Source organism: Gadus macrocephalus, chromosome 12 (genome assembly GCF_031168955.1).
Source record: "Gadus macrocephalus chromosome 12, ASM3116895v1".
In the NCBI taxonomy this organism is placed as follows: Eukaryota; Metazoa; Chordata; class Actinopteri; order Gadiformes; family Gadidae; genus Gadus; species Gadus macrocephalus.
Window position 1 is genome coordinate 23,164,572 of NC_082393.1, and position 27,218 is coordinate 23,191,789.

At 49.5% G+C, this 27,218-nt stretch overlaps 1 protein-coding gene across 6 annotated transcripts; it reads right to left on the bottom strand.

Annotated features, from left to right (window-relative positions):
* abl2 (c-abl oncogene 2, non-receptor tyrosine kinase) lies at positions 1 to 27,205 on the bottom strand. Of its 6 annotated transcripts, XM_060067822.1 has the most exons (12): positions 26,454 to 27,149; positions 14,382 to 14,546; positions 10,889 to 11,184; positions 9,925 to 10,197; positions 9,504 to 9,588; positions 8,906 to 9,083; positions 8,273 to 8,457; positions 8,007 to 8,159; positions 7,492 to 7,581; positions 6,581 to 6,731; positions 6,282 to 6,458; positions 3,395 to 4,920 (listed from the first exon to the last, which is right to left on the bottom strand). In XM_060067822.1, the coding sequence occupies exons 1-12, from the start codon at positions 26,671 to 26,673 to the stop codon at positions 3,525 to 3,527; spliced, it is 3,369 nt and encodes a 1,122-aa protein (XP_059923805.1). In that variant the 5' UTR covers positions 26,674 to 27,149; the 3' UTR covers positions 3,395 to 3,524. The 6 variants fall into 6 exon arrangements, with proteins under 6 accessions (XP_059923802.1, XP_059923801.1, XP_059923804.1 ...); XM_060067819.1 differs by lacking the exon at positions 6,581 to 6,731 and having other exon boundaries at positions 1 to 4,920; positions 14,382 to 14,543; positions 26,454 to 27,150; XM_060067818.1 differs by lacking the exon at positions 6,581 to 6,731 and having other exon boundaries at positions 1 to 4,920; positions 26,454 to 27,150.
* Between the last annotated feature and the right edge of the window lie 13 nt (positions 27,206 to 27,218).

Here is a 27,218-nt window from a genome sequence, read left to right on the forward strand (position 1 = left end):
CAGGGTATTTGGCAATAACTTTATTATTTACAATAGGTTTAACACTGATGAGAACTTCACAGTAATACACATGAGCATTAAATAAAAAACAAAATGTATTTTGTACAATAGAATGAGTTAATATGTTAACATCTCTGCTGTATTTTCATCCCTGTTTAGATTCACATCTGCAGTGTGTGTGTATGTGTGTGTGTGTGTGTGTGTGTGTGTGTGTGTGTGTGTGTGTGTGTGTGTGTGTTCTCATTGCACTCAACAACTGAAGAAGTGGCCTTTGGTATTACGTGTACACACATGTTATCTTCTGATAAAAAAAATTATAACTGAAAGGAAAGAAACTCCATTAACAATATAAATACAGGCAGCATAAATAAACACAATCAGAAGTTTGTCCTGAGCAGGCTGGGGACATAGCCTGATCATTTATAGCCAAAACACAAAATATACCATGGGTTCCGACCTTAGATTGGAGTAAGGTATTAGTATTGAGCCACGGTGCGACTTGCTTCATAGCCTGATAGCACACATACAAATAAATCTCAACTGGTCTCCTCAAAGGTTAATGTGGTGAAGAAATCTGCTCCTGTAGACAAAGGTTCCACGACAAAAAAACGACCCATTAAACTAGGAGGAAAATGCAGTATACTGGAAAGAATTGCATCATAAGAGGCCAAATTACTATCGGTCAAGAAAAGCAGACATTACTGTTGAAGCAAATATTTTTAATCAGATTCCGGGACCATGGAACAGCCGGGATCCTCTGTACATTATCTGATGGCCATAAATAAGTTAGCAAATAAACAAAATTGCACATTTCCTTTTCAAGTGGGAGCTGGACCATTAAACCAATCAAAAGCAAGTATTTTGTGGTGCTTATCCAATTACTTTAATTTTTCTTTTTTTAAAGGCCGTCATCATGTTACCCATAACTGTAACTGAAAAAGTGCACCAAACGAGGGCTTTTATTTTCATACAAAGGCACAATGAATCATGAGGTTCTCATTGGATGACCCTCGCTGTACCACGCCATACCTTCTATTCATTTGAACCTCACATTAAAAAAAACAAAAACAGATTTTCCATTTGGCAGGAATTCAGGCATTTTATTCATCAGAGGCACATTGTAAGCCGAATGAAATGTGCAGGATTCAAACATACATCTCCTGATCATTGAGTGAAATCAACATTGATAATTCAAATGTCATAGGGCTACATTGTTCAGACACCGAGCGATGCACCATTGGCTTTATCCAGTGTACATTTCAATTTGAGCCAAATTTACAGAAGACGTTAAATAGAGAAATGGCTATAATGAGAGAGGACCAGGCGGTATGCATGTCTCACGAGCATGGTGCAAATTTGTAGTTCGTAAAATGCTGTAAACGGGACATCCATCATAGATGCAATGATAAACCGAGGCCATGGATCAATAAATACTTAACACACAATATGGCACCGCGCCTTTGTCAACTGAAGAGAATAAAGACATTTGACCAGGTTCAGGACCGAACCACAGAGTAATACATTCATACTGCAGATATATTAGATGGGGGGCTTGAATGGGCCTCAGTCTTGCAGTACATCTTTTCAGTTGAAAAAGAAAAAAAACACTGCTCTGAACAACCATGTGACCACACATAGAAATGTATTTTCTGGATATGAAATAAATCAAATATTTACATAACATTTTTGTTGTCAAAATAGGTCTGTGCTTTAAAAAAAAAAGAAAAAAAAAAGAATAATAATTTAAAATTCAAGTTCGGACATAAAGACATTCTAAAACGCTTTATTCTTTTAAACCCAATAATGTACATATCACTCATGTGCTGAAGACATAACTGCAGTTTGTTTGCGTAGGGAGCGGTCCGGTGTGGCTCCTGTGAGCAGGCGGCCGTGTTGTCTTTCTGCAGCGTTAATTAAAACGAGGCACTGAGGCCACGACGAGGCTGTAAGGGAATCCAGCTCTGTCCGTATATCCAAGGACACTTGTAGGTATATATATAGTCCCAAGTCGCCTCTGAGTGTGCTACCCTGTGCTGTCTCCTCGCTGTACTGTTCAACCTTTATTGTGGTGTGCAAGACAAACTGGACATAAATATAGTTTTTGAAATGCTTAAGGAATAAAAGGGATTCATTCCCCCCCCCCTTGTGTAGTGTGTGCTGTGGTGAGAAGTGAAGTTAGTCAAGTCACATCCAAAACAAATTGCTGTGGTTAAAACTAAAGACAACCATATTTCCCCAACTAAATCTCTTAAAAAGGGATATGAGTAATATAATGAATGTGTTATTCATCATGCTTATTGTTCTATTGAGCCTAGATAATTAAACAGAACATTTAACTCAAACTCTTCAATTGACCCGTGTGTCCCTATCGATTCTCCTATAATCTTCCCCAGTTTGGAAACGCATCTAGAAATGGCACATTGGAAAGATAGATCCAACTATTGGATGATTTCTAGACTGCGATTGCCGATTAAAATCCACCAGATTCAGGTAACAATGGCATGAAAGCACTGTTGGCCAAAACACTGATTGATTAAACACTAGAGGTAAACCCAAATACTTACTAAAAGGATGGTCCCCATAGACACAAAATATATTGTCATTCGTCTTGGCTTGGGAAAACTGGCACCTTGGTTTCAAATCAGACTGGGTCAAAACCACCATCTACACCTTCCTCAGTGTACGACTGACTAACCGACACAAATCAAGCTTATTCTTTCGCTACTCGTGGGAATGGACACCCACAGATGATCCCCCACTCCCACATTCAAACAGCAAGCAGGCGAACGATCCACATTTAGTCTGGTACAAACATCTTGCATATGTACAGTTCAGAGCAACATGAGCGTCCACACCGGGCATCTTATGAAACAGTTCTCTGTAAACAATAAAAAGAACGCTTTGTAGTGATTTCTCTGAGATACTTTTGAGGGGCTCCTCCCACTGTGTCCCCCCCCCCCCCCCCCCCCGGAAGAGCGGCCCCTACTGCCCGGAGCATTGAAAGGAGCGGGGGGTATAAGCAGTCTGTCGAGCTGTCCAGGGAGGTGTTGCTGTTGTTGGCGGCGGCGGTGGTGGTGGTGGTCGGCTACCTCTGCACCAGATCACTAATCTCCTTAACGCAGCTGTGCAGGTTGTCCAACGCCGGGCCGCAGCCCAGGCTGCTCAGCCCCGCTCCCCCCGCCGAGGACGCCCTCACCTCCTGCAGGCTGAGCTCCAGCTTCCCCACCGCCTCCCGGAAGGCAAACTTGTTCCTCGTCTGGGGGATGCGGTCCACGTACCCCGAGCAGTAGCCCAGCAGCTGGTGGCCAGAGTCCAGCACCTGGCTGCTGGAGGGGCTCTCGGGGCCGCCGACGTGCAGGGCGTGGCTCAGGCACTCGGCGCACTCCAGCAGGGCCTTGCGGCTCGCCCGCTCCTGGGGAGGCCGCTCGGCCTGCTGCCGGGTCCGTCGCAGGGCCGCCTTGGAGCCCGTGGAGGGGAGGGCCGAGGGGGCCGAGCCGTTGGCCAGCTTGGCGGGGGGGGCGTGGTTATTGGTGGGGGCGGCGGCCGAGGGCGACGGAGAGAGGGAGGGAGACGACGCCGGGGGCACTTGAGGCGGCGGCACCGACGGCCGCCCGGCCCCCGTCCCTCCCGACGACGTCCTCCCGGGTCGGTGGGGGCCCTTCAGCGTGTCGCCGTTCACCTCGGCGGCGGCGGGGGCCCCGGCCATCTGCTCCTCGCCGTCGCCGCTGTACGAGTGGGAGACGCCGCGCAGGGTGGGCGGCGGCGGGGGGGCGCACTTGGGCTTGACCAGCCGCGGGCGGTCCCGCTCCCCCTGGTGGTCGGTGAGCAGCTTGAAGCGGTTCCCCTGGGAGTCCACCCCCACCAGGTGCACGTCGGCGGGGCCGTGCTTCAGCGTGGGGGAGATCAGCACCGGCACCTTGTGGTTGTGGGCGGGCGGGGCGCCGGCCGCGGCCGAGGTCGCCCCCGAAGCGGAGGTCTTTGACGGGGAGGGCCGCGCCTGCTGCCGGTCCTGCCCCCCGCCCTCCTCCCGGACCCGGGAGAGAGTGTCCGACTCCCCCGACTCCCCCCCTACCCCGGGCCCCCTCAGCCCCCCCGGGGTGCCCCGGGGCAGCAGCTTGGCCTTGGGCCGCTCCCTGATCTGCGCCGTGCCCTCGTCCATCCTCCTCGGCGGGGTCTCCGAGGGCCTCGGGGCCCCGTTCTCCGGCTGCGAGGTGGTGGAGGCGGTCCTCTCCAGGGGGGGCTTGGCCGTGCGGTTCCTGGGTAAGGTCAGCGCCATGCGCTCCAGGTCGGGTAGCCCGGCGGACATGGACGAGGTGGAGTTGGACCGGGGGAAGGCCTTGGGGCCGCCCACCGCCTCGTCCGAGCAGGCCGACTTGCCCGTCCGCAGCCCCAGGGTCCTCTTGATGAGGCGCGGCGTGAAGAAGCCCGCCAGGCTGCCCCAGCCGCTGCCGCCCCCGCCGCTGGCCACCTGGGCCCCCCCGCCGGGGGGCTTCGGCCCGAAGGTGGCCCCGCAGCAGCGAGACTGGGTCTGGGCGGGCTCGCCGTGGGAGTGGGACGGGGAGGCCGAGAACCCCCCCAGAACGTCCGGCTGGGGCAGCGGCGGGGGCCCGCTGAAGGAGGCGGTGGGCTCGTACTTCTTGTGGGGCTGGGTCTCCATCTCGCGGAAGGAGCTGCTCCTCTTGGGGGGCGTGGGGACGCTCTGCTGCAGCTGGGAGGCGGAGGAGGTGGACGAGGACGACGTGGACTTCTTCTTCATGAAGGAGCTGAAGAAGCCCGCCTTGCGGTCCCGGGCGAAGGTGCCGGCGTCCTGGGCGTCGTCCAGCGGGCCGCCGGGAGACTTGTCCCGGGGCTGCTGTTTGCGGGGCAGGGCCGGGGAGCAGCCCGACCGGACGTCCACCCCGAGCACGGTGGAGACCACACCTAGGAGCAGAAGACCACAGGGTGGGGTCAGTCGACAGAACTGCCGGGCCCTCTTTAGGCTGAGAGAGACGTTCACTGTCCACCATGGGTTTATTGCGTGTTAAATAAAGCTCTAAACAAGGTTTGTTTCTCTTGTTTGGTAGACGCAGAGGCCACGCCCACTAGGGCTACGCGTGGACCTTTCTATGAAGAGTTACATCGTGATCCTCACTCTCTCGACAGCAAGCTGTTGTCTATCCTCAGGGTGACAGGGACGGAAGAATAACACATTTCAGGCAAATAGAGGGGAATATTTGATGCTGCGCCAGTGGCGCACTCATGCAGAGGTCGATGATTTACAACTGTGGCTTGTGTAAGACAGGAAGACGATTGGCCCGGGGGAGAAACATTTAGGGGGAAAAAGCCCTGAGATTGAGTAAACCTGTCAAACGCCTGATCTCCATTATGAGCAGAATGGATGTTGCGTAACTTTATTTATAAGCGCTAGGGACCGTTTATGTCAAAACAGACCGAGAAAGAGTGAAAGGTCATCTCATGAGGTGAATTATTAACTTCCGTTGAATGAGCCTTGGCAATATGTGTAGTTCATATAATCGTTTAACAAATCAAAGTTATTTTACACATCTTCGTATTATTCATGTTTCAATAGTCATGTTATATTTGTCTACAGATATTTGACATACTTGTCAAAGGGGTTGTGATTTGTTTTAACTAATGAACAGAAAAAAAAGGTTGGAAAAAGGATGAGAAAGGGTTTTCTATTTTCATTCGTTATGTGCTTTTGACTTTAGGTAAATGCAATGTGTACATAGCTTTTGATGAATTCTAAACATGAATAAAACCAGACTGATAAAAGTTGTGGGCAGGTTTAATGTACCAGAAAGTGAATATATTAATATTTTAGTAGGAAATCAAATTGAAACACTTTATTTTTTTAACAGAACATTAAATAACATAAAAAATAAACAAATGATTTAATCAAACGTAGCATGAAAAAAAATGCACATTCATACGATTTTAATCCATTGCATGTTAATGATGATCCAAATAACACCACATACATAAACACTAATTGTTAGAAGGAGGGCTCTTTATAGCTCTTTTGCGCTTTTCATGGCATCCATATGACTTCTGATTCGAACGCTGTGATCCAATTGGACTAGCGGGGTTGTTCCCACAAAAATGCAGCCACGGGTTTACACGCAGTCAGTCGTCGCGGAAGACTGCTCCCGTCCTCTTCAGGCGGCGCGCTTGCCGCCGTTGCAGGTGCTCGTCTGTCCCTGGGGGCCCGGGGCCCCGGGTACCTGCAGAGTAAGGACTGGAGGCGCCCGGCGACGGGCGGGTGCTGGTGTGGGCTGTACCTGAGAGACTGTGCGAGCCTTGGTCCGTCCGGCCGTCCAGCCCGCCCTCTATGTTCTCCTTGTTGTCCGTGTGCTTGCGGAGGGTGCGGGACTTGGACGGTAGCAGGGGCGTGTCGTGGCCGAAGCTGTGCGGCTGACCTCCGTGGCCGGAGGTCTTGCACAACTCCTCTGCGACCTCTGAAAAAGGGAATGAGTGAATAAAAATCTATTATGAATGGTTTGCATTCATATTGGGACCCTTTCAGACCTGTGTGGCCCATTCAAAGTGCTTTACAATTGTTGACTGATATAACATCCACCCGTTCAATAACGCCATGCAAGGCACTACAGCCCGTCGGGGGCGGCCTGGTGGAGGTGCCTTGCTCAGGGACACCGGGGAACGGACCAGGATCCTGTGTTTTGCCGTGATGATGACACACCGGAAATCCCTGGCAGGAAAACACTCCTTTTCTAGGAACCCAGATGCAGATGCATGCATTACGGTGTGCGTGAGTCAGACACATATCCGTCCCTCACTCCAGCCACGCTCCCCCGGAGTCATTATGTCGTTTTATTGGTGATGAAACTCATCCGCTCCACGCATTCAAATCTCCAATCTCCAGGCCCACCACTACATTATTTCCGGCCACTGTAATTACTAAAGTCCTCTGGGAAATATGTGTATTTTCCCCCTGACGCACCTTAACTCAGGAGTACCATGCACAGCAGTATTGGGATATGCAACTCTGTAGACACCAGACGATGTACCGCCATCCTAGCATTGACTTGGCTACCACCTTAGTCACACCCACCGTCTCAGTCCATTTAACAATGCACAGCTATGACTACTACTGCTAATGAGAGCTACGCTGTCTGCATTAAGGAGACAGGACTAATGTAGCATCACAGCTAAATCAGGTCTTCATTCATCATCAGTCCCTGCATGCCCTCTTCCCGAGAAGAGCTTTTACGGTAAGAGGGGTGAAGACTACAGCCAGGGCAGTCTTGACTCAATCTCTTGACTCAATCTCTGCCCTGTCTGGACAGTGTTTCGATATCCAAGCATAGTGGTGGGTAAATATAGAAATAATCAATATCATATAATCTCAAGAAGACTTGAGTCCTGGTTGATGTCCCACGTCTTGCCGAACCATGGGATCTAGAGAGGTTCAGGTAGGGGTACAACATAAGGACAACCCTGCAGCTGGATAAGCTGTGTGTATTATTTTACCTTCAGAGATGCTGGAATCATGGAACATGGTCTCAAAGGCCTGATGGATCTCAGCAAACGAGGGCCGGTCCAACGGGCTCCACTGCCAGCCTGGTGTGGACGAAGGCCAAACAAAAATCCAAGGTAAAACAACAACAAAAACATCTAGGAGAAGTCAAATGATCAACACATGGGAATTCTAAAAAAGTAAGAATAAATCATTCAATTCATAGGAACATGCATAGGAAAATGTTTCTGCCTAATTTAAATAAGTCACTTTGGATAAAAGCGTCTGCTAAATGCCCTAAATGTAAATAGAACATAAAATGTCTTTGTAGAAATAACATGGATCTGTGTTGAATGTTTTACCACGACTACAACTGTTATTCTCCATCTCCATCTCTTTAATAGTTGAATAGTAATACGACACGCAGTGTGAAGCATCTGATTGCATCACCGTTACAAGACGGACCGGTATCCGTCTAACTTTGACGGGGTTGAACGGTGTGCAGGTGGAACGACATGCCGCTACTCACAGGCCCTCATGAGCTCGTAGACTTTAGGGGGGCAGCCCTCAGGCTGCTCCATGCGATAGCCTTTCTCCAGCAGGTCGTACACCTGGGACAGGTCGATCCCGGGGTACGGAGACATGCCGTAGGTGGCGATCTCCCAGAGCAGCACCCCGAACGCTGCAGCGGACGCAAACGAGAAAATAAATCCATTAGAAATATCCCTGGGCACAGCGGAAAAGGAGAAGCACTCTGGGGCGAGGTGCTGCGTGGGTCTTCTCCGGCCGACTCACCCCACACGTCAGACTTGATGGAGAAGGTGTTGTAGGCCAGGCTCTCGGGCGCGGTCCACTTGATGGGGAACTTGGCGCCGGCGTGGGCCGTGTAGGTGTCCCCGGTCATCAGCCGGCTCAGGCCGAAGTCCGCCACCTTCACCACGTGGTTCTCCCCCACCAGGCAGTTCCGGGCGGCCAGGTCCCTGGGGGGAAAAGAGCGGTGACACGGTGAGCGAGGTGGAGTTGCAGGCTGGGTCACGTGGAAGAGTTTAACATCAAGGTTATAATAGTGCATCTTTAAATCAAACATTAGATATCTACTTAGATATTCAAATCAAGTCTGAAACTCAAATACATCGATTTCGGCATCACAATATGATTTATTGAAGATTTATTTTTGCATAGACAAGAAGTTAGACAGGACGGTATGGGAGGGAAAGAGAGAGCGGAGGACTTGCAGCAAAGGTTTAATCGGTCAACCACCGAGGCGCCCCTCAATATGATTTATGATGATGAGATTTATTTCCCGCTGAGGCAACCCAACGCTGTGGATAAAAGCATCCAACTGGAATACATTATCATTTTTTTTGTGAGGACACACACACACACGCGCACACACACACACGCACACACACGCGCACGCGGCCTCACCTGTGTATGAAGTTCTTCTTCTCCAGGTACTCCATGGCGGAGGAGATCTGCGTGGCCATGTAGAGCAGCACCACGGCGTTGGTCTCCTCGCGGTCGCACTCCCTCAGGTAGTCCAGCAGGTTGCCGTTGGGCATGTACTCCGTCACGATGTAGAAGGGAGGCTCCAGGGTGCACACGCCTGGCGGAGAGGGCAGGGAGGAGACGGGGCAGAAACAGGTTTATTCTGGGGTTCAGGGGACGGTGTTGTAGGGGACGCAGATTCAACATCTCAGCTTCAGGCCGAGATGTTGAATGTGCCACCTCCGTCACGGTGGCACATTCTCTTGTACACTTCACACTTGTTTTGCCTGTGTGTATGTACTTCGATTATGGTACCCATTGCACTCTTGATCATCCCTGGATTGAGGGATCCCCCACTCGCGTTCCTTCTCAAGATTTCTTCCTTGCTAATTAAGGGAGGTTTTTAGGGGGCTAGACTCTGGGGGTGTCATAAATATACGGCCTGTTAAGACCTTTGAGACTGTACCTGTGATTAAGGGCTATACAAATACAATTGAATGGAACTTGTAGTCCTAAGAACAAATCCATAGCCACTGACCTAGTAGTTGGACTAGGTTGGGGTGTTTGACCTCTTTCATCACCGCCGCCTCCTTCAGAAATTCTTCAACCTCCATGGTGTCCTCCTGTCATGGGAACAAACCGATTTAGATATGATGATTGGATTAAATGATGAGACCATCGACTATGAATAGAATAGTGAATGGCGACAAAACACCAGACTTTAAAACATCAAAAAAATACACCACATGCAGTACCACAAAACTAACAGCAGGCGGTGCTCCAATACCAGCGTGCTTGGACTATATGTTCTGTTAGAAGATTCGGGCTGTGGTGGATGAACACTTTAAATCCAAGAGCAAAACAGATCAGCCCACTCCAGAAAAAACAGAACTTTTTCAAACAACAACAAAACAAAACAAAAATAAATTGTCTTCCGTTCATCTTCGAAACAAACGCACCTTGAGCGTTTTGACGGCGACGGTGAGGCTGTACTTCTTCCAGACGCCCACGTAGACCTCGCCGTACTGCCCGCCGCCCAGCTTGTGCTTCATGGTGATGTCGGTGCGCTCCATCTCCCACTTGTCGTGGATGGGCGACACGCCGTACACGGTGGGCTTGTTGCACTTGGGCGCCGGGTAGTGCAGCGTGGTGACCAGGCCGTCCGCCACCGTGGAGTGGTGGTGGACCAGCTCCGCCAGCGTGGCGAAGCGGCTCTCCGCCGTCACGTACACCTGGGGGGGCGAGAGGGGGCGGGAGGGGGCGGGAGGGGGAAAGAGGGAGGGAGAGAAGGAGGGAGAGAGAGGGAGCGGGAGGGGAGTGAGAGAGAGAGCGAGAGTGTGTGAGGGAGCGGGAGGGGGCGAGAGAGAGCGGGAGAGAGTGCGAGAGAGAGCGAGGACGAGTGGGAGAGGGATCGGGAGAGCGCAAGATGGGGATCGAGAGAGACGGAGAGAAAAGTTTTAGAAAAGTTAATTTCAATCATTTTACGAAGAATCCTCAGACTATTGGGTCTAGGAAGACGAGTGATCGACATGGGGACACAGACACGAGATACTGAAGTGCGGAAAAACCATCTTGTTCCAGTCACACGAATTAAGAGAGAAATCCAAAACAAGTGCAGTCGGAATTTCCACCCAAAAACATTTCCACCAACAGTCGCACAATTTCTGAAGAAGCGCCATTGAGAAGTCTGAATTGAGGAAACCGAACCAAGAACGCACGCCAAACCACGACCCTCCTCTTCCTCCTCCCCCAACACCACCCCCAGTCTCCTCTACCTTTCCGTCAGAGGACATGTTGCTGTGGTAGTGGCACAAGCGGCCCTCCTCTTCCTCTTCCTCCTCCTCCTCACCACCACCCATCCCCCGCCCCCCACCCTCCCTCCACCACGCCCGAACAACCCCCCGCGCCCCAAGTCTCCTGTACCTTTCCGTCGGCGGACGTGTTGATGCGGTAGTGGTACACGCGGCCCTCGTAGCGCAGCGAGATGGACAGCTGCCCGGGGCTGCTCTCGCTCTCCCGCACCAGGAAGCTGCCGTTGATGAGGGAGCTGAGCAGGTACTCGGCGGCGGAGCGCGACACGGGCCCGTGGTACCAGCTGTGCTTCTCCAGGCTGTTGACGGGCGTGATGTAGTTGGACGGCACCCAGCCCTGGCCGTTCTTGGAACGCACCTCGCTCCACTCGCCATTCTGGTTGTAGCCCAGCACCCGCAGCTTCTCGCCTGGATGGGGGGGGGGGGGGGAAGGAGAAGGAGAAGGAAGGAGAAGAGATAAGATGGTGTAGCCTGTGTATGGTTCGCTATAAAAGGGAACAGGGGGAACGGGTGACCCAATTTGAACACAGCCGAGGAGATTTATGTAACAGGCGCCATTGTGGATGGAGCGAGGTTAGTTTAGTTCATACCGTCATTAAACCAACAATGATATTTCGTTTTTACTAGATCCAACGCAAAGGAACAGCCGTCGCAGTCTAGTGTCTGAGAAGCTCAAACAAAATAGTTACAGGTTTGATAGTCAGGGAAAACTATGAAAGATATATCGGTGAAACCAATATGTCAGATAACATTAGCTAATGAGTCGGACTCATAGCAAAGAAAGCTTTTTAGCTTTACTTTAGTTGCCGTCACAGATAGCGATACAGACTGTTTGTGTTGTGGAGAGGGATGGTATCATCCAAAAGACACTGGGTCATAAGGCATACCAACGCATGTAAGGGCAGAGGACAGTAAGACACACGTATGAGGTTTCTGAACCTGTGTGCAAGGAACACATCCCAAAGCCGTGCGTGTTGAGACCTGGCCCGGGCCACTCCTGCCCCTCCTAGCCCCCCCCTGACGTCAGCAGTGTTGCAGAGGTGGAGGAACGTGTGGAGGAATGAGATACACCATGCCACACAGCCTATCAGACACTGTACCAAACCCCATAACAAACCAAAACACCTTACCAAACACTGAGCCAAGCTAATCCCCATAACAAACTAAACACCATACCAAACACTGAACCAAACTAAACCCCATAACAAACTAAACACCATACCAAACACTAACAAATACTGTACCTAACCAAACTAAACACCATACCGATAACTGTAACAAACTACACTTCGTCCCAAAACGAACATCATACCAAACTGAACACAACATACCAAACAAATGACATACCAAACTAAACCCACTACCAAACGACACACCCGTGGCACCACACATCGTGGTATCCTCAACAGAAGGTGAACACTATTACGAATCCAACACATACCCTATCGGCTAAGGGCTTCAGCTTTTAGGAGTTAAATTGAAAGTGAAGAGAGAGGGGGGGCTGAAAGACTAGGGGACGGGGGGGGAAGAAAGTGAATTGAGGACAGGTAGAGCCTCTGTTCCAGCAAGGGCCCTGTGACGGTGAGTGGGCCTGACAGCGACTAGACCGGAGTGCTTTTCCTGAGGGGGCAATGGAAACCCTGTCCCATGCCATCACATGCTCCTCTACGGTTGCCCACCTGTCCAGCTCGCCTCACCATTCGTCCGAGTGCTTCCACCAGTTATGCAACCCTCAAATGCGTTTATAAAACCCCTAACAGTCATTTTTGTCATCTTTCCAGGCGACGTCATAATCTTTGCGAAAGCCACTCATGATGACTTAAAACCGATGACGGTGAAGCGTCCCCCGTAGGACTTCATCGTCCACAACAATCAGCCATCTTGTGCGATGTAAACGCCAAGAACATAGCATGCAGTACGACATCACAACCCTGCTGAAACTGCACCGGGAAGAGGACTTTTCTCAGAGCATCCTCCTGACTAGACTACGTGTGGGTGTGAAGTCAAAGTTTGCAGGGTGGGGAAGGGGTCTACCCTTGGCACAGAGCAAGTGGGGGGGGGGTGGGAGGCATGCTTGCTATGAGCAGGGCACTGTCTGGACTAGCGTGGCTTGGCTTGGCTTGGCTCGGCGAGCAGCCTGCGATTGGTCACAGCCTCGGGGGCCCTCTCTTGTTGTCCGCCCCCGCCCACGCTCGACCACTTCCACCTGTTATTATTACAGTTGAACGGACTTCATGTTAACACTGCCTCAGAGCCGGGGCACGCCGTGGACGTGTCTGGCCCCGGGTTCAAGAGCGAGAGCGAGAGAGAGAAAATAAACACCGGAAGAAACGGTGGGGATGGGGGCGGCTTCACGTCGGTGCATGCATGGGCGGCGTGCTCACGCGTGCGTCTGCGTAATCTCACATTTGGCTCAATGACTCAAGGCAGCGAGCGTCGCCTCAGTCCAAGGCCGCTGGAATGAGAGGCATTAGAACGACGGGACAATTAACACACTGGCCCATGTTTAACACTTTAGACGGGCCGGGGATCAAGCCTGCGTGTCTCTGGGTAATCGGCGGGGGGATATTTTAAGCTCATGACTCAAGGGGAGGTAAGGGGGGGTGGGTTCAGTCGGTCCACTGGTAAAATGTAGAGGGAGAAAGAAAAATAACACACAAAACAAACAAAACAAGGTTAAAGGGTGAGGGGATCACCGTCACCCTGGACTCCTACATCAGCACCCTGATTGAATTATATTACCACAGAATAAGTTATTACGTTGTTGTTGGTGAGTACCGTCTTTCAGTTAGCCAACAGGATGCTAAGAATTCAGTGTTCAGGAAGAGCCACAGCAAACAGCCACAGCAAATCCGGAAATGTATTAGCAATAATGACCACTTGAAAACCCTGCTGCGAGTTCAGGTGATTGGTGGATGCTATCTGAGGAGGAGGTGAAACCGGTACCGGTGGGTTGGTGAGCTGGTCGCTCAGGCATTGCTTGTTCACACAATGGAGCTACGGTATCTGTCCAGAGGTTGGTCATCATTCCTGGGGGGGGAGCAGGTGAACCTCTGCTGACTCACCACATTCCAACCACACGCACTTCCAGTTATGTTGCAACGTAAACAAACCATCGGAGCAGGCGACGTTCATTCATGCGCGCCCCGCGGTCCGTCACTACTCTCACTCACTTAACACCTTGAAACTTGAAAGGGGTGCCGTGCCTTGATGACCACAATCGATGCCAGAGGAGTTGCTCATCCGGGCGTGGTTCTGAACGCTTTAGGGAAGTGGAACGGTTGTTACGGCAACCTGGATGATCAGGCATCAACACCAAGCATTGTAGTCTAGACAACGGAGATTACCCGCATATTGCGTGACACATTGAAAAAAACTATTCACAGCAATGACTCTCCGTGGACCAGAAATTTACTTTGTGTGAAAAAAAGAAAGAATAAACCCTTTGTCATTTACGGGTCGGCCTGTGTCTCAGGAGGTAGAGAGAGTTGGCTGGTGACCCGAAGGTTGCGAGTTCGATCCCGGGCTCCAGCTAGAGTGTCGAGGTGTCCCTGAGCAAGACACCTCACCATTACTGCTCCGATGTGTCAATGTGTGGTGGTTACCTTTGGTGATGCTGAGCGTGTTGTCGCCGCTGGCCACAAAGTCATAGAGCGCCACGAAGAGGTTGGGGTCGCTCTCCGCCGCCCCCAGCAGGTTCTCCTTGGAGCTCCAGCGTACCGCCTCCGTCAGCGCGGCCGCGTCCAGGCCGAAGGGCCGGTGCAGAGCTTCTGGAGGAAGACGAGGGGCAGGGGGGGGGGGGGGGCAGAGGAGAAAACAGAGTGAGACAGATGGAAGAAGAGAGACACTGACAACCCACAAGAAGCACACACAAGAAGCTTAAGAGCAATTTAGAAAAATATAATAATCGGAATGCCCAACTGATTCATCGCCTCGCTACTCTGGATGGTCCAGGTATCTGCTGGAAACGACCGGTGAACAGCACAGTGTGTGACCAACGCATTGCTCTGGTCAAGGATCAACCTGACACAGCTAGGTGTGGTAGCAGGCTGATGGAGGGAGAACAGCAGCAGACCCTGGCCTGGTCCCCCTATGCTGTTGTTCTCTCTCCAAGCCTCACAGCAACTCCTCCGGTTCAGACACAAAATCAAGCCATTGTCCAGTACAACGCCAACAACAACCAAAAGAGACTGCCGGCGAAGGTTGCATCCTCTACCTGTCGGTTGGGGCCCATTGGCCTGGCCCAAATCTAGGGGGCCCGATCCATTTAGACTGGTCCACTGGTCCTCAAAGCTGCTGCTCGCCCCTAGGCAACTCAATAACATAATCTATCCGACTCTATGAACAACCACTGGAGTCCTGCTGTACACAAGACACACACGCTGATCTAACACGGCGTGCGGAGCACAAGCAGGTAGCCACGGTGGGGGGGGAGGGATTTGGATTGTGTGGGGGTGTGTGCATAAGGAGAGGCGGGCGCCGGGGTAGCTACGAAACGCAGGTAAATAATGGCTCATGTCCCAGGAATGCCTAGAGATGGTCCTCGGAAAAAGTTCTAGCAACTAAGTCAAGTACATGAAAAGACACGTACAGTCAGAGACACGCAACTTAACACTCCTTAGACAGTGCGGCACCTATGCACGGGCTCACACCCACTCAGCCCAATGTTGGATCCGAAACGCACATTCATAGTCACCTGTGCGGTGAGTGACTATGAATGTGGGTTTCAGATTATGCGTTTATCAGCAACACACGCAGCCATTGTACACACAGTCACACAGACAAAGTCACACAATTCGCCAGCTGCTGCCAAACTCCACTACGCGTCGGGACAGCTGCTGGGAGATTGAAGCGGGGCTTCGAGAGCAAAAGGGACAGTGATACATAGGGTGGAGAGACGGAGCCCTTATCGGTTAAGAAACAAAACAAGAGCTATGCTAGCTAAGGAATTGTTGAGTATTAGTAGTATCAGTAAGTGGAAACTAAAGGGATGTTATGTAGTTTCCGTATTGTGGTATCAGAGTAGCATAATCACCATTCACGGGGAAATACAGAAGTAGGAGAGACTTTTAACGAGCTTGATAGTTTGATCGAAACCTTTGGATCCTTTCACTTGCGCTGTGGTTCAATACCGCATTCAACCACAACTGAGGAACCACAGCATGAATAGACTGAACATGTGTCTGCTGGCGATCCGTTCTTTAGAGACAGCCAGATATTTGGAAGTTACTTTTGAGTTTTAATTATCCAGACGTTAGCACACAAACCCTCTGGTAGCAACATTCTTACATGGTGTTGTTCAAGCCAGCATCTGAAGTATAACAATGGACGAGTACAATGTTGAGAGAACACACCGTGTGATCTGCTTTAGTCCAAAGTCCAATGCAAATCCCTTCTAAGATGACTACTACACAAAGCACTACACACCTTTGTTGTGGACCAGCATGCATTGCAGTGCAGCGGTGGCAGTGACCTGACTCAGCCACAGCTCCCAGTACATCTTGTGGTGGAGTATCCCAATGAAGGAAATGTAAGGATACAATCCAGAGCCGTCGGGGAAAAAAAGGAAAGACGCAGACAAGCTAGAGTCAATGACGCTCCTAGACGCTTAAAAAGTTTCCTGCGCTGAAAAAAACCGGCATGACGACGGCGGAGGTAGTAGACACCCCCCGCACAGCGTTCTCTTTTACCCACGATCGGGACCACCTTTGAGGTCTAGAGACGCCGGCGGTGACTAGCGGGCTCCGCTCTCACTGGGATGTCTGTGAACCTGTCCAAGGTCTAGTCTCTGGAGGGCTGCCGACTGGCTTTGATGTGGCCTAACGGGGTTCAGCTCTCCCGGGTCCATCCGGGCAGCACCGGGAGCAATGACTGCTGCTCTCTGTGGTGTGATGCACTGTGAGGGAGGCAACGCGTGGTGGTGGTGGTGGTGGTGGTGGTGGGGGCGACTGTAATATTGTAGGGGGGAGGGAAGGGTGCATGTATGCAGAGAAGTTTGGGGGTATGACCGTCTGTAAGGTATGGGTGTGTGTGTATGCATGTGTATATTTGTGTGTGTGCGGGAGTGTGCGTGTTCGTGTGGGAGTGTGTGTGTGTGTGTGTGTGTGTGAAGTGTGTGCTTGTGCGGGCTTGTGTGTAGGAGTGTTCTTGGGGCATTCGTCATCGCTGATCTTGTGGGCCACAGCAGATGGCCAGTGCTATTGATCCACACTATGCCTCTAGAGAAGGGAGTGAGTGTAGGGTGAGTGTGTAAGTGTGTGTTTTTATGTGTGTACAAGGGCTGTCAAGTTGTGGTTGGTTGGTTGGTTGGTCGACATGCAAATGTTGAAAAATTGCTGGTGGTGCTAGGCTATATCATCCGAAATAATTAAATTTTGAATAATGATGATATATTCAAGACTCCGAAGCTTCTGTTATAATTATTGGTTGAAAACGACGACAAAACATCATGTTGGTGTGAGACCCTCTTCATATTGAAGCTCTGCCGTAACAGAGTCGGACTCAGAACAAGAGTAGATCTGAAACCCAAGTAATTCCTTCAAAAAGCACTTAGGTGATATTGAGGCTAACATCTAGAGTAGAATGTTCTGTGGCCGATTGAGTTAATCTCGAGATAACGTGAAGATTAGTTATCTCCAGATTGATTTCAGTCGACCAAGATATTCTTTGGATGACTACAGCCCGAGTGTGCATGTTTCAAGAATCTGTATATGCAACTGTTGTACATGGGGGTAAGGCCAACTGTTCGTCCCACGTGCATATCACAGCACTCTCTCTGAGAATGTCGCTCTAATGAAGTAGTGATATTCTGCCATGCCCCTCTTACCCACCTGCTATTTCCCAACAGGGACAAGGCACACTCTCTCCAGGAAATGCATAACACTCAAATCATACCTCGAGACTGGGCTATGACGAAAGCAACACCTTGCCAACCACAACAACAAGGAAATAGCCTCACGAGATTGTTTGAAGTATTCATTGGATTTCTAATAGATAACAAATGCACCTTAAAACTGGATATGGTGTGGTCGACCAAACATTTTAAAAGACTTAAGATTGGAAAAGGTGTACTGTCATGGTGAGTTGACCGAAACAGCGTTTGGTATGTGTGGAGTTCGGCGCGTGCCTGTGTGTGTGCCCTGTACGCTTGTGCGTACTGGGGGGCTAGAACACATGTGTGCGGGGCAGAGACTGTGTCCTTGTGTGAGCGCGGTGGGCTGTGCATGCTTGTGGATCCCATTGGCAGGCCAAGCCTCCAGCACCCCCCCCCCCCCCCACACCCCATCCCCACTACCCCCCCTGTTCTCCAAGACAGCTGGGATGAAGGTGACCCCCCCCCCCCCCCCCCAAACCCCCTCCACCCCGACCAACTCTCTACATGCATGTGCTAACAGACATGCTTGCTGAAACATACAAACATTGTGAATGTGCCTCAGTGGTGATATTATATCCGCCCAGACTCACCAAGACCCTACTTCTATGGCAGCCACATGTGTGCGTCTCCTCCCATTTAGTGAAACCCCAACCATACATTTCATTGAATGAACAGTAAGACGCATGCCAATTAAAGACATAATTGTTTCTAATTGAACACGGACTACCTCGATCTGAAACAAGCGTGCCGAGAGGTATTCATAGTATAGCATATGAACAAAAAAGCATCAACACCCATAAATACCCTCCACATGGAGTCCAACTGGCCAGAAGTTGCAGATAAACGGCCTTCTGGCTGGAGGAAGCCCCAAACAATGAGCCGAGACAATGTCACGGATGAGGGCCACGTACACAACAAGACGCCATGCAGGCGTACAGAGCTGGGTCGGACCCCCAGGGAGAGGCAGAGGGCGGAAGCTAAGTGCGAGGTGGGGGTGGGAAATCAGGGAAAGCCACTGACAAGACAACAGCACAACAGCACTGTGGATGCAGCTCTTCGTCAAGTGAATTAATCGTTTGATGACAACGACAATAATAATATAATGCGATTAAACTTTGGAAAACTGATCAAATACCAGGTTCATCAAACCTTAATAGCCCTGTAACATCTGAACAAGTCCCCAGTGGATATTTGATTCAATAATGAGACAAATGTAATAAACAGATCAAAGTACATGAAACCTGAGGAATTTGACTGTTTGCTTCATTATGTACCATTTCACTTCATGTTATTTGCATATTAAACTAACATACTGGGCCCCATTAGCCACATTGATTACCGTTGCATTCATTAAGGAGGGCTCCTCCTTTACCAATGAACGTGTATAAAGACATCAGATGAGACTTCAACATTCCCATTACCAATGCTACTTCAGAATAAGAACGAGTGCACGCATGTTCAAGTACTGACAGGACACTTGTGCCCATTTCTTGGCCTTGACCTTTGGCTTTGAGTGAACCATTAACACCTGTACCGCCACAGACAGATCCCGGCAACGCCTTTGGATGTTCCTCTGGAAGGGCACTAATTAGGAAGTGAGAAATCACCGACCTGAGCCCAAGGGCCAGTAGTCACTCAGGCAGGAACGGGGGAACAATGGAGCCCTAACCCACAGGCTTTGGCCCTCCCTGGCGGGGCCCTTGGAGGGCCCGTTATGGGAAGAATAATGGGCTCTAAGTGCTTCCCTCAAGGCGTACAGGCAGCATGGCTAAGTGCTGCATTATGCGACAGGGCACTGGATGAGCGTCACATGACCACTTACAGGACGTCTTCCTTTTGCTGAGGTTTAAAAAATATGTATATCTATAACACACAACTCACACCTTCAAGACTGTAGCATCCTTCCAGAGATGAAGGATGCACACAATTGAACCTATAGCCGTGTTTTGGAAGGGGATAAGAAATGGAGGTTAAGGTGAGTGAGTGAGTGAGTGAGTGAGTGAGTGAGTGAGTGAGTGAGTGAGTGAGTGAGTGAGTGAGTGAGTGAGTGAGTGAGTGAGTGAGTGAGTGAGTGAGTGAGTGAGTGAGTGAGTGAGTGAGTGAGTGAGTGAGTGAGTGAGTGAGTGAGTGAGTGAGTGAGTGAGTGAGTGAGTGAGTGAGTGAGTGAGTGAGTGAGTGAGTGAGTGAGTGAGTGAGTGAGTGAGTGAGTGAGTGAGTGAGTGAGTGAGTGAGTGAGTGAGTGAGTGAGTGAGTGAGTGAGTGAGTGAGTGAGTGAGTGAGTGAGTGAGTGAGTGAGTGAGTGAGTGAGTGAGTGAGTCTCGGGCCTTGCTCAATACCCAAAGCAGATGAAAGAACACTGTTCCTATCCAGCACATATAATTCATGCTGTTATGTCATTTTGTTACAGACTTTGGATCGGTTCACTCTTGTTGAATAATCCACAGAGTGCTTTGATGATGTAAACTTGTCTGGCAGAGGTGTGGTAACTGACGTGATCCAATAAAAGCCCCGGGTAAAATAGGCGTGTTGACAATGACCACCTCAGCCAGCCACATGATCTGGTGGGTTCTATGCCTTCCTCCCATCCTCCTCCTCCGTCTCATCCTTTTGATTAGGACTTAGTGAGTAACCAGAGATAATTGAGATGTCTGGCCAGCTAATCTGTGTGTGACCCAGTTAAGCTTGGCTGTGTGTGGGGGGATCTCCCTGCGATCGAGTCTAGCTAAATGGACCGTACACCAAACCTGGGATTTTACTTTCTAGTAGAACTGGAAGGATTTCACCTGATGGTGACCACTGGTGACCAGATCAGTCTGATGGGACATGGCATCCAGTTCAATATTCATACAAATACGGCAACTCCTCTACAATGAGGCCAAGTACACGCTAAAATAGGAATATTTGAGCGAGATATATAGTCTTCTTCTTTACCGCCAAATACATATTGGGCAACCGAACCACCCCGACAGATGGCAGATACAAGCAGGAAAAGCATGGAGTTCAGTAGCTTACCACGCAAAAAGAAAATCACTACATTTTTATATATGCTAATTGACACAAAATACAATGGCCTCAGTTCAGAAAACAGAATCGACAATCAAGCACCTAATCCAGTGGTATTAGGCTACATGGCGCGGATCTCTTGGGAGATTCAAGCACCATGGAGAACCTGAGGAAGACACTTTGACTGTGCACTGCTGGAAGTGACCGAAGCAACACCACACTACAGGCAACACAACTAAGGGCTTTGACTTCCCTGATAAGGCAGGCATGTGTGGCCACATGCATTTGTCAATCTGCTGCCAAGGCAAACAGGGCAGGAACAATGCTGACATTATGAAGTATCAATGAGATAGCTGAACAAGCCAGCTCGTTTAATCAACTGCTATTGTCTCCACAAGAGTAACAAGCAACACATAGAGCTAGTGTGCTTGGATCACGAGGGGGTTGTGAGAGACAGTAGTGATAGCGGGCGCCAGATGAGGGTTTTCTGATTGACTGTTCGGCTGGGGGGGGCAGTTGGTTCGAATCAGAGATGATAGCTGGGAAATGGACATCAACAAAAAGATTTACTGTATATTACAACCTCACTATGTATTGTAGCACGCGGGCGTGTTTGTTTATGTGGGTGGGTGTATTGTGTTGGTGTACGACTGTACGTTACTGTTATCCAACACACACACACACACACACACACACACACACACACACACACACACACACACACACACACACACACACACACACACACACACACACACACACACACACACACACACACACACACACACACACACACTTTGGGGCCAGGTCTCCTGCCTGCAACAAAGGAGATAAGCAGCAGTGATAATGTCCACGGGCAAGCAACACTCCTGGAAGCAGATCAACACTAAACAGGCCTGGCATTCAAGCCCTGTCCCTGCAGCTAGAGATTCTCCCAGTACAACGTGTGCAATGAAACAGCACCCAGACGCACTGTTACAACAAGAAGAGTTCATCCAACGGGTCCAGACAAGCACTTAGCACTGGAACTGCTAATGGTAATAATCAACATAAAAAAGCTTTTATTATCTTTGATTACCTTTCAAAATAAAAGTACACAAAGCACAAATAGGAAAAACAACACACTACCGTCATGATCGTACACATTGACAGACATACAAAAAGTAGCACAATATTGCAGGGTCATTCAGGTCATCTCAAGCTCAAGCATGCATACCCCAACACCCACACTTTCCAGTAGCAAAAGGGATAGATGCAGCCTAAAGCCCGGCTTCGACCATCTGCTGTGGAACACAGGAACGCCAATCATTCACTGCCAATGTGGTACTTAATCCCTGGCTTCTAACGATGGGAGCCTGCGTGGAGGCTACGGAACAGGAGCAGTATGCAGCCTTGGTAGCTGCAGGAGAGGGCTGTGCAAGAGCAGCAGTACATGCCCAGTGCGGAGGCTAATGTCTGGGGGTTGTGGTGTAGAGGCAGACAGTCACCAAGTTGGGTTTCTCTTTACGCTCCGCTTGCTTGCCTCCTCCACGGGGATATTAAGAGTGCAAGGTCAGCTAAAGAAGATCTTGAGGAGATTCAATATCTCGCTCAAGGACACTTCAGTGGAAATAAAAGGCCTAGCCATGACTGAGGTTTAAATATGGGCCTTCTAATTGAAGGAATCTTCCTACCCCGTTATACATGCCCTGTTGCCCTTCAGTTAGGACGGGCTTTGTATCAGCAATTACCACAAATGGTTGTGGGATTTGCACTGATTATACCCTTACGATTCCACTCTCTTTGGAGTGAAAATAATTAAAAACCCTTGCTAATAAGAGCGCAGCAGGATAAGGGGAAAGAGCAGCCAAAGAAGACGTAATCTCAAGACTCAGTGGCAGCTTTGATGCTGGCTTTTCCTCGATTGAAAATGACTGTAGTGAATGTGTCAGAGCTTGGTGGACTACACGGCCTGTGTGACGAGACATTTAGGCAGAGGCTGAAGACCCAGGAGACATATATTATTGAACAAGCCACCACGACAGAGAAGAGAACCAACAGATAGATGCATTGTACCACCCAAAGCCATGTTATGCAAACATCCAACCAGAAAATAGGTCAACTTTGTGGAATTTGACTAGCAAGTGTATCATTTCCCTGGGATAACGACAAAGCTTAAGACAGAGGAGGTGTGGCCCCAGCTCCCCCTAGTGGCAAGAGCCAATGGGAGTGGCCCTTACTAATAACGCTATTATTATCATTACCTCCAGTCATTACACTGTGAAAGTCTTACAGTCAACACATGTTTAGAAATGCTGATCTCCTTCCACCAGCAGCAGCAGCAGCCTTTATCCTGGATGTCAGGGATTAGCGACACACAGCCTATTGCAAGTGGATTTATTTCTAATCCAATTGTACCGCTTAATGCAAATCAACTCAGGCCTATGGATCTTGGATCTGGGCAGCGTTCACCAGTGCGCCCAACATTGCCGCTAACTGCCAAACGAAGAAGCATCAAATCCTCTCATCTGCCCCAATTTTAATGATCCAGAAAGGGTAAAAATAGATAAGCCGATGCAGTGTTGAAAGGAAATTGAACAGTGAAGCCATTTCAGTCAATATAGGACGATAGTGACTGACTTTTAATGTTGGATGAGGCTGTGAAAATATATATATAATATATATGAATTATTCAATTCAGCATAAAAGCACAAGTGGTATAAAAGTAAAAGGCAGGCCAATATAACTAGGTATAAAATAACAATAACCAACCGGCCTGGATGACTTGTGGCATTCATTCTTCAGCATCTACCAGGATAGTTTTAATCGATGAAGTAAAAAAAAAAAGGCTCTGTTAACAAGATTCCCAAGCTCCTGACATGGCCAAAAGTAAAAGAAAGTCTCTGGCACCCGTCAATCGACGGATAGCTCCGCTTCAGGAACACAGCACCATAACCAATACTCCAGAACACAGCTGGAATCCCTTTGAGTCAGCATCGTGGGGGGGGCCGGGCCGGGCCGACGTAACCCTCACCTATGCTCTACCCTTCAGCGGCTCCTAGATGGGCTGTCTGTCTGCAAAGTAGAAACTTGGCTCCACTGGGCGTCAGGCACGTTGAATTAGTGATGAGCCCAGGAGGAAAAATGGCAGGGTGACCCGAGATGGGGACCGGGGCTGAGTCACCTTGCCTGGGGAGGGAAGACGAGGAGCGGGGTTTGGCGGCGGTTGGGGGGGGGGGGCAGTGGTAGTGAGACTACCATAGGAATGCACAGATACAGGGCTGATAAAACACTGCTAAGAAGACACAGAGGAAGACGGGAGGAAGGAGAGAGGCCGTGGGGGCCAGCAGGAAGACCCACAGTCGTGTTGTCTTTGTCCCACATAGTGAGTCACTGGAGTCTGGCATCAACTCTGGAAGGCCCAGCGCTTGGAAGCGCCTGCAATGTTTCTCGGTTTCACACTAACAGAGGTCTTTGTTTATTGTCTATGTGATATTCGCTGGCCACGCTTTAGAAATCTACTCTATTACAAAACAGTATAAAGCCGGATCAGGCCGGGCATTTAAACATGTCAATCCCTTCTGTAGTTTTAAACAGGACAAATCTCCTAGTAAGCTGGAGAAAGAAAGAGGGCATATTGGCATCGCTGGAATCACTCTCTGATCCCCCAGTCACTTGAATTACACCTTTGAACCAAAGCTGGGGATACCATTTTGTAAATACGTAGTGTAAGAAATCCCATCAAGTCAACTCATTTAGTATTCTAAACCCATCTGATTCAACAATATTAACACAATGAAAGCAATCGTCAATGCACCAGTGATACAAAAACAACAAGGTATCCTCATCATCACTCGATCATTTACCACTAGAGTTGGAGAGCTGAAGAAAAATCGGGGCCGAAATTCGACGTAATACATTTCTCTGACACCAGATAGAGTGAAAGCATAAACAAAAGTATACAAGATAGTGTTCTAGAAATAGATTACTGGTGGATCAAAAAACTAATTTTACAATCTTAAATCAGACGACTCACAACTTTCCTAGGCATCACAAATTGCTTTAAGCACAAATATAGTGCATTAAGGTCCAAACAGTTTTACACTCTGATTGTGTCAGGTTTCCCCCAACTTGACTTAGATCTTAATCATTGGCCTTGGATTTGACTCTTTAAACACTTGAGGCCATGCTAAGTGGTTTAAATACTAGCCATTCCTTTAGCCTCCCTTGGATGAAAGGGACATTTGAATGGTCAACGAAAGAGGTAGTGCTCCGTCCCAAGTCCTCTCACTTAAGAGTCATTGTTACATTACAGAGCGACTAAAAGAGTAGCATTCACTCCACAGAATAGCGATGGAACCACACACTGGCCTCTATAACCAGCCCAGGCTTTTCGAGAGACTCGTAGCAAAAGGCACATTGCCTACAATAATTGGTGGTGCGCTGTGCGGGTTTCATTGTCTGTAAGTGCCCCCAAACTAGGGAAGATCTGCAGTTGAGATGTGACAGCCAGGGCAACGCAATCATGTTCCATTCCCTAATGCTCCAACCTTCCCCTCCTGCCTTTCTGGGTAACACTGTGGTGAAGTAAGGCCTGGGACATGGGTGGAAAAACTAGACAAGATATGCAAGTAGCTCGTTATGGCTCTTCATTTTACGACAAGGACCAAATAGGAAAGGTTTTGCTTGCTGGAATGGTATTCAAGCAACCTAATTCTCTCTCGTGCTCTCGCTGGGCTATCTGCAGTAGAAACACTGAGATGGGCGGAACAAAAGCAGCCCACCAGCTGAAAAAGTCCAACTCTCGCCAAGACGTCGTGGATTTCACGGACACGCTCTGAGAAAGCTGGAGCGAGACACCCCATGGACGGGGTGACCAGAGTGGGTTTTGAGATGGTCTAGGTTAGGGTAGAAAGGCTAGGAAGCAAGAGACAAATCCATTCAGTGTTTTCCACAGTTCAAAGGCCACAGGACTGGAGCCAGCGCTGTAAGTGAAATATGAGGGGAGGGCTGGTGGGTAGGGTAACTGGTACCTGCTTCAACTTGCAATTCACTGTACTTTATAGCATTCTTCATCCCATAAGTTTGAAATGTCAAATGCCTGCTCGTGTGTGCATGATTTAGTTATAATAAACGTACACTTGATATTTCCTGCTCAGTCTTTCTGCAGTGTATGGCTGGTAATGCAATCAAATATAAAATAAACCACGTCAATTATTCACAATGATTTCGTGAAATCAGAGAATGCAGTCTTCCAGGCATTAATCCCATTAGTAGTTGAGTGTGTTGTAAAGGTAGACATTATCAGACAGCGGCATAAGTGAGCATGTGAGAATCACTCGGGAAGTAACGTGAGCTTGTGATAGCTGTTACATTGAGTTAATGGAGCAGAGTTGCTGCTCATTCCCTAGTGGCAAGAATCATTGTTTACCAAGAGAAGTATTACAATGATTGGCTTTAGACGTGCGTTTAACTGGCTAACTCGGTATTTCCCCTTAGGCAAGGCACAGCTGGCCATCCTGAATGAACTCTATATCAGCGACAGTCTCCCATCTGTCTGCGAGGCATCTTCTAATCACATACAACGTTACACAAACGCATACATACATATAGATTGTACATTGTATGGTATCAAGCTCTAACTGAAAAGGAAGAAAATGGATTGCTCGTCATGGCCTTTACCGCTAACGCGTCGGAAAGGCACCAACTCAGCGAGCCCACACTAGAACTATCACTAGTAAACACATTTATGGGTAACAGTGATTTCTTCTCACCGACCACCACACCCACATCCTGCTGAACAATGTAGTTTTGTCGCTACCTGAATGTTTCGTGAAGATATTAGTCCCAGGGTCCGGCACGTTAACCGCAGCTGTCCTGCCCGGCGGTGTCCCGGTGGTGCCGCCGACTTCTCGGGGTCTCCTCCCGGCGCTGCTCCCCCTGTTCCCCTTGACTTGGTGCGGCTGTGGCGCGGCGTGCGGCTGTGGTGGCTGGAGTGCGGTTGATGTGCTCTCCCCAACGCGGCCTACCTGTTGTCCCATCCCGACACTTTCGTGTAACAACTACAGGGACGAAGCAAACCCCCTGTCTACCTCAAGTTCACATCCCCCAAGTGGAGCGGCCTGTTCGGAATAGTCTTCCTCAGTCCCTCTTCGCCGAGTCGTTGCTAGCTGCTAGCTGCTGTCTTAGCTCGCTCACTTGCCCCGTTAGCAAACGTTAGCAGTTATCAGTGAAACCCACCCACCCTGCCTCAAACAATCCGACCAAAAACCGAAGCGTATGGCAATAATCTAATCCTAACGGTGATCCAACGGGTCGCAAGGCAGATGGCAACGGCGACCCAAACGGTGTATTCTGTAAGATAGAGACGGTTTCAGAATGGTTTTGCCGTTCTCCGGCCACTGCGCGCCCCCTCTGACGCCGCCATCTTTACCGCAGAAGAGAACAAGATGTGTTTCACAAGGGGGGTTTCGATCGGATCCCCGGTCACCGTGATCTTCTACCTCACAACTGTCCGGACTCCGGAGTTGTTTACAGACCTCCAAGCCACTAGGAGGACAGGCAACAGTGGCTAAATTATGTCCAT

Coding starts and splice junctions, on each gene's coding strand:
- abl2 (XM_060067818.1), bottom strand. CDS start 26,673: ATGGGACAACAGGTAGGCCGCGTTGGGGAGAGCACATCAACCGCACTC. Junction 14,547..26,453: donor TATCTTCACGAAACATTCAG/GTAGCGACAAAA, acceptor GTCTTCCTCCAG/AAGCTCTGCACCGGCCCTTC. Junction 4,921..6,281: donor AGGCTCGCACAGTCTCTCAG/GTACAGCCCACA, acceptor TTCTGCTCCTAG/GTGTGGTCTCCACCGTGCTC.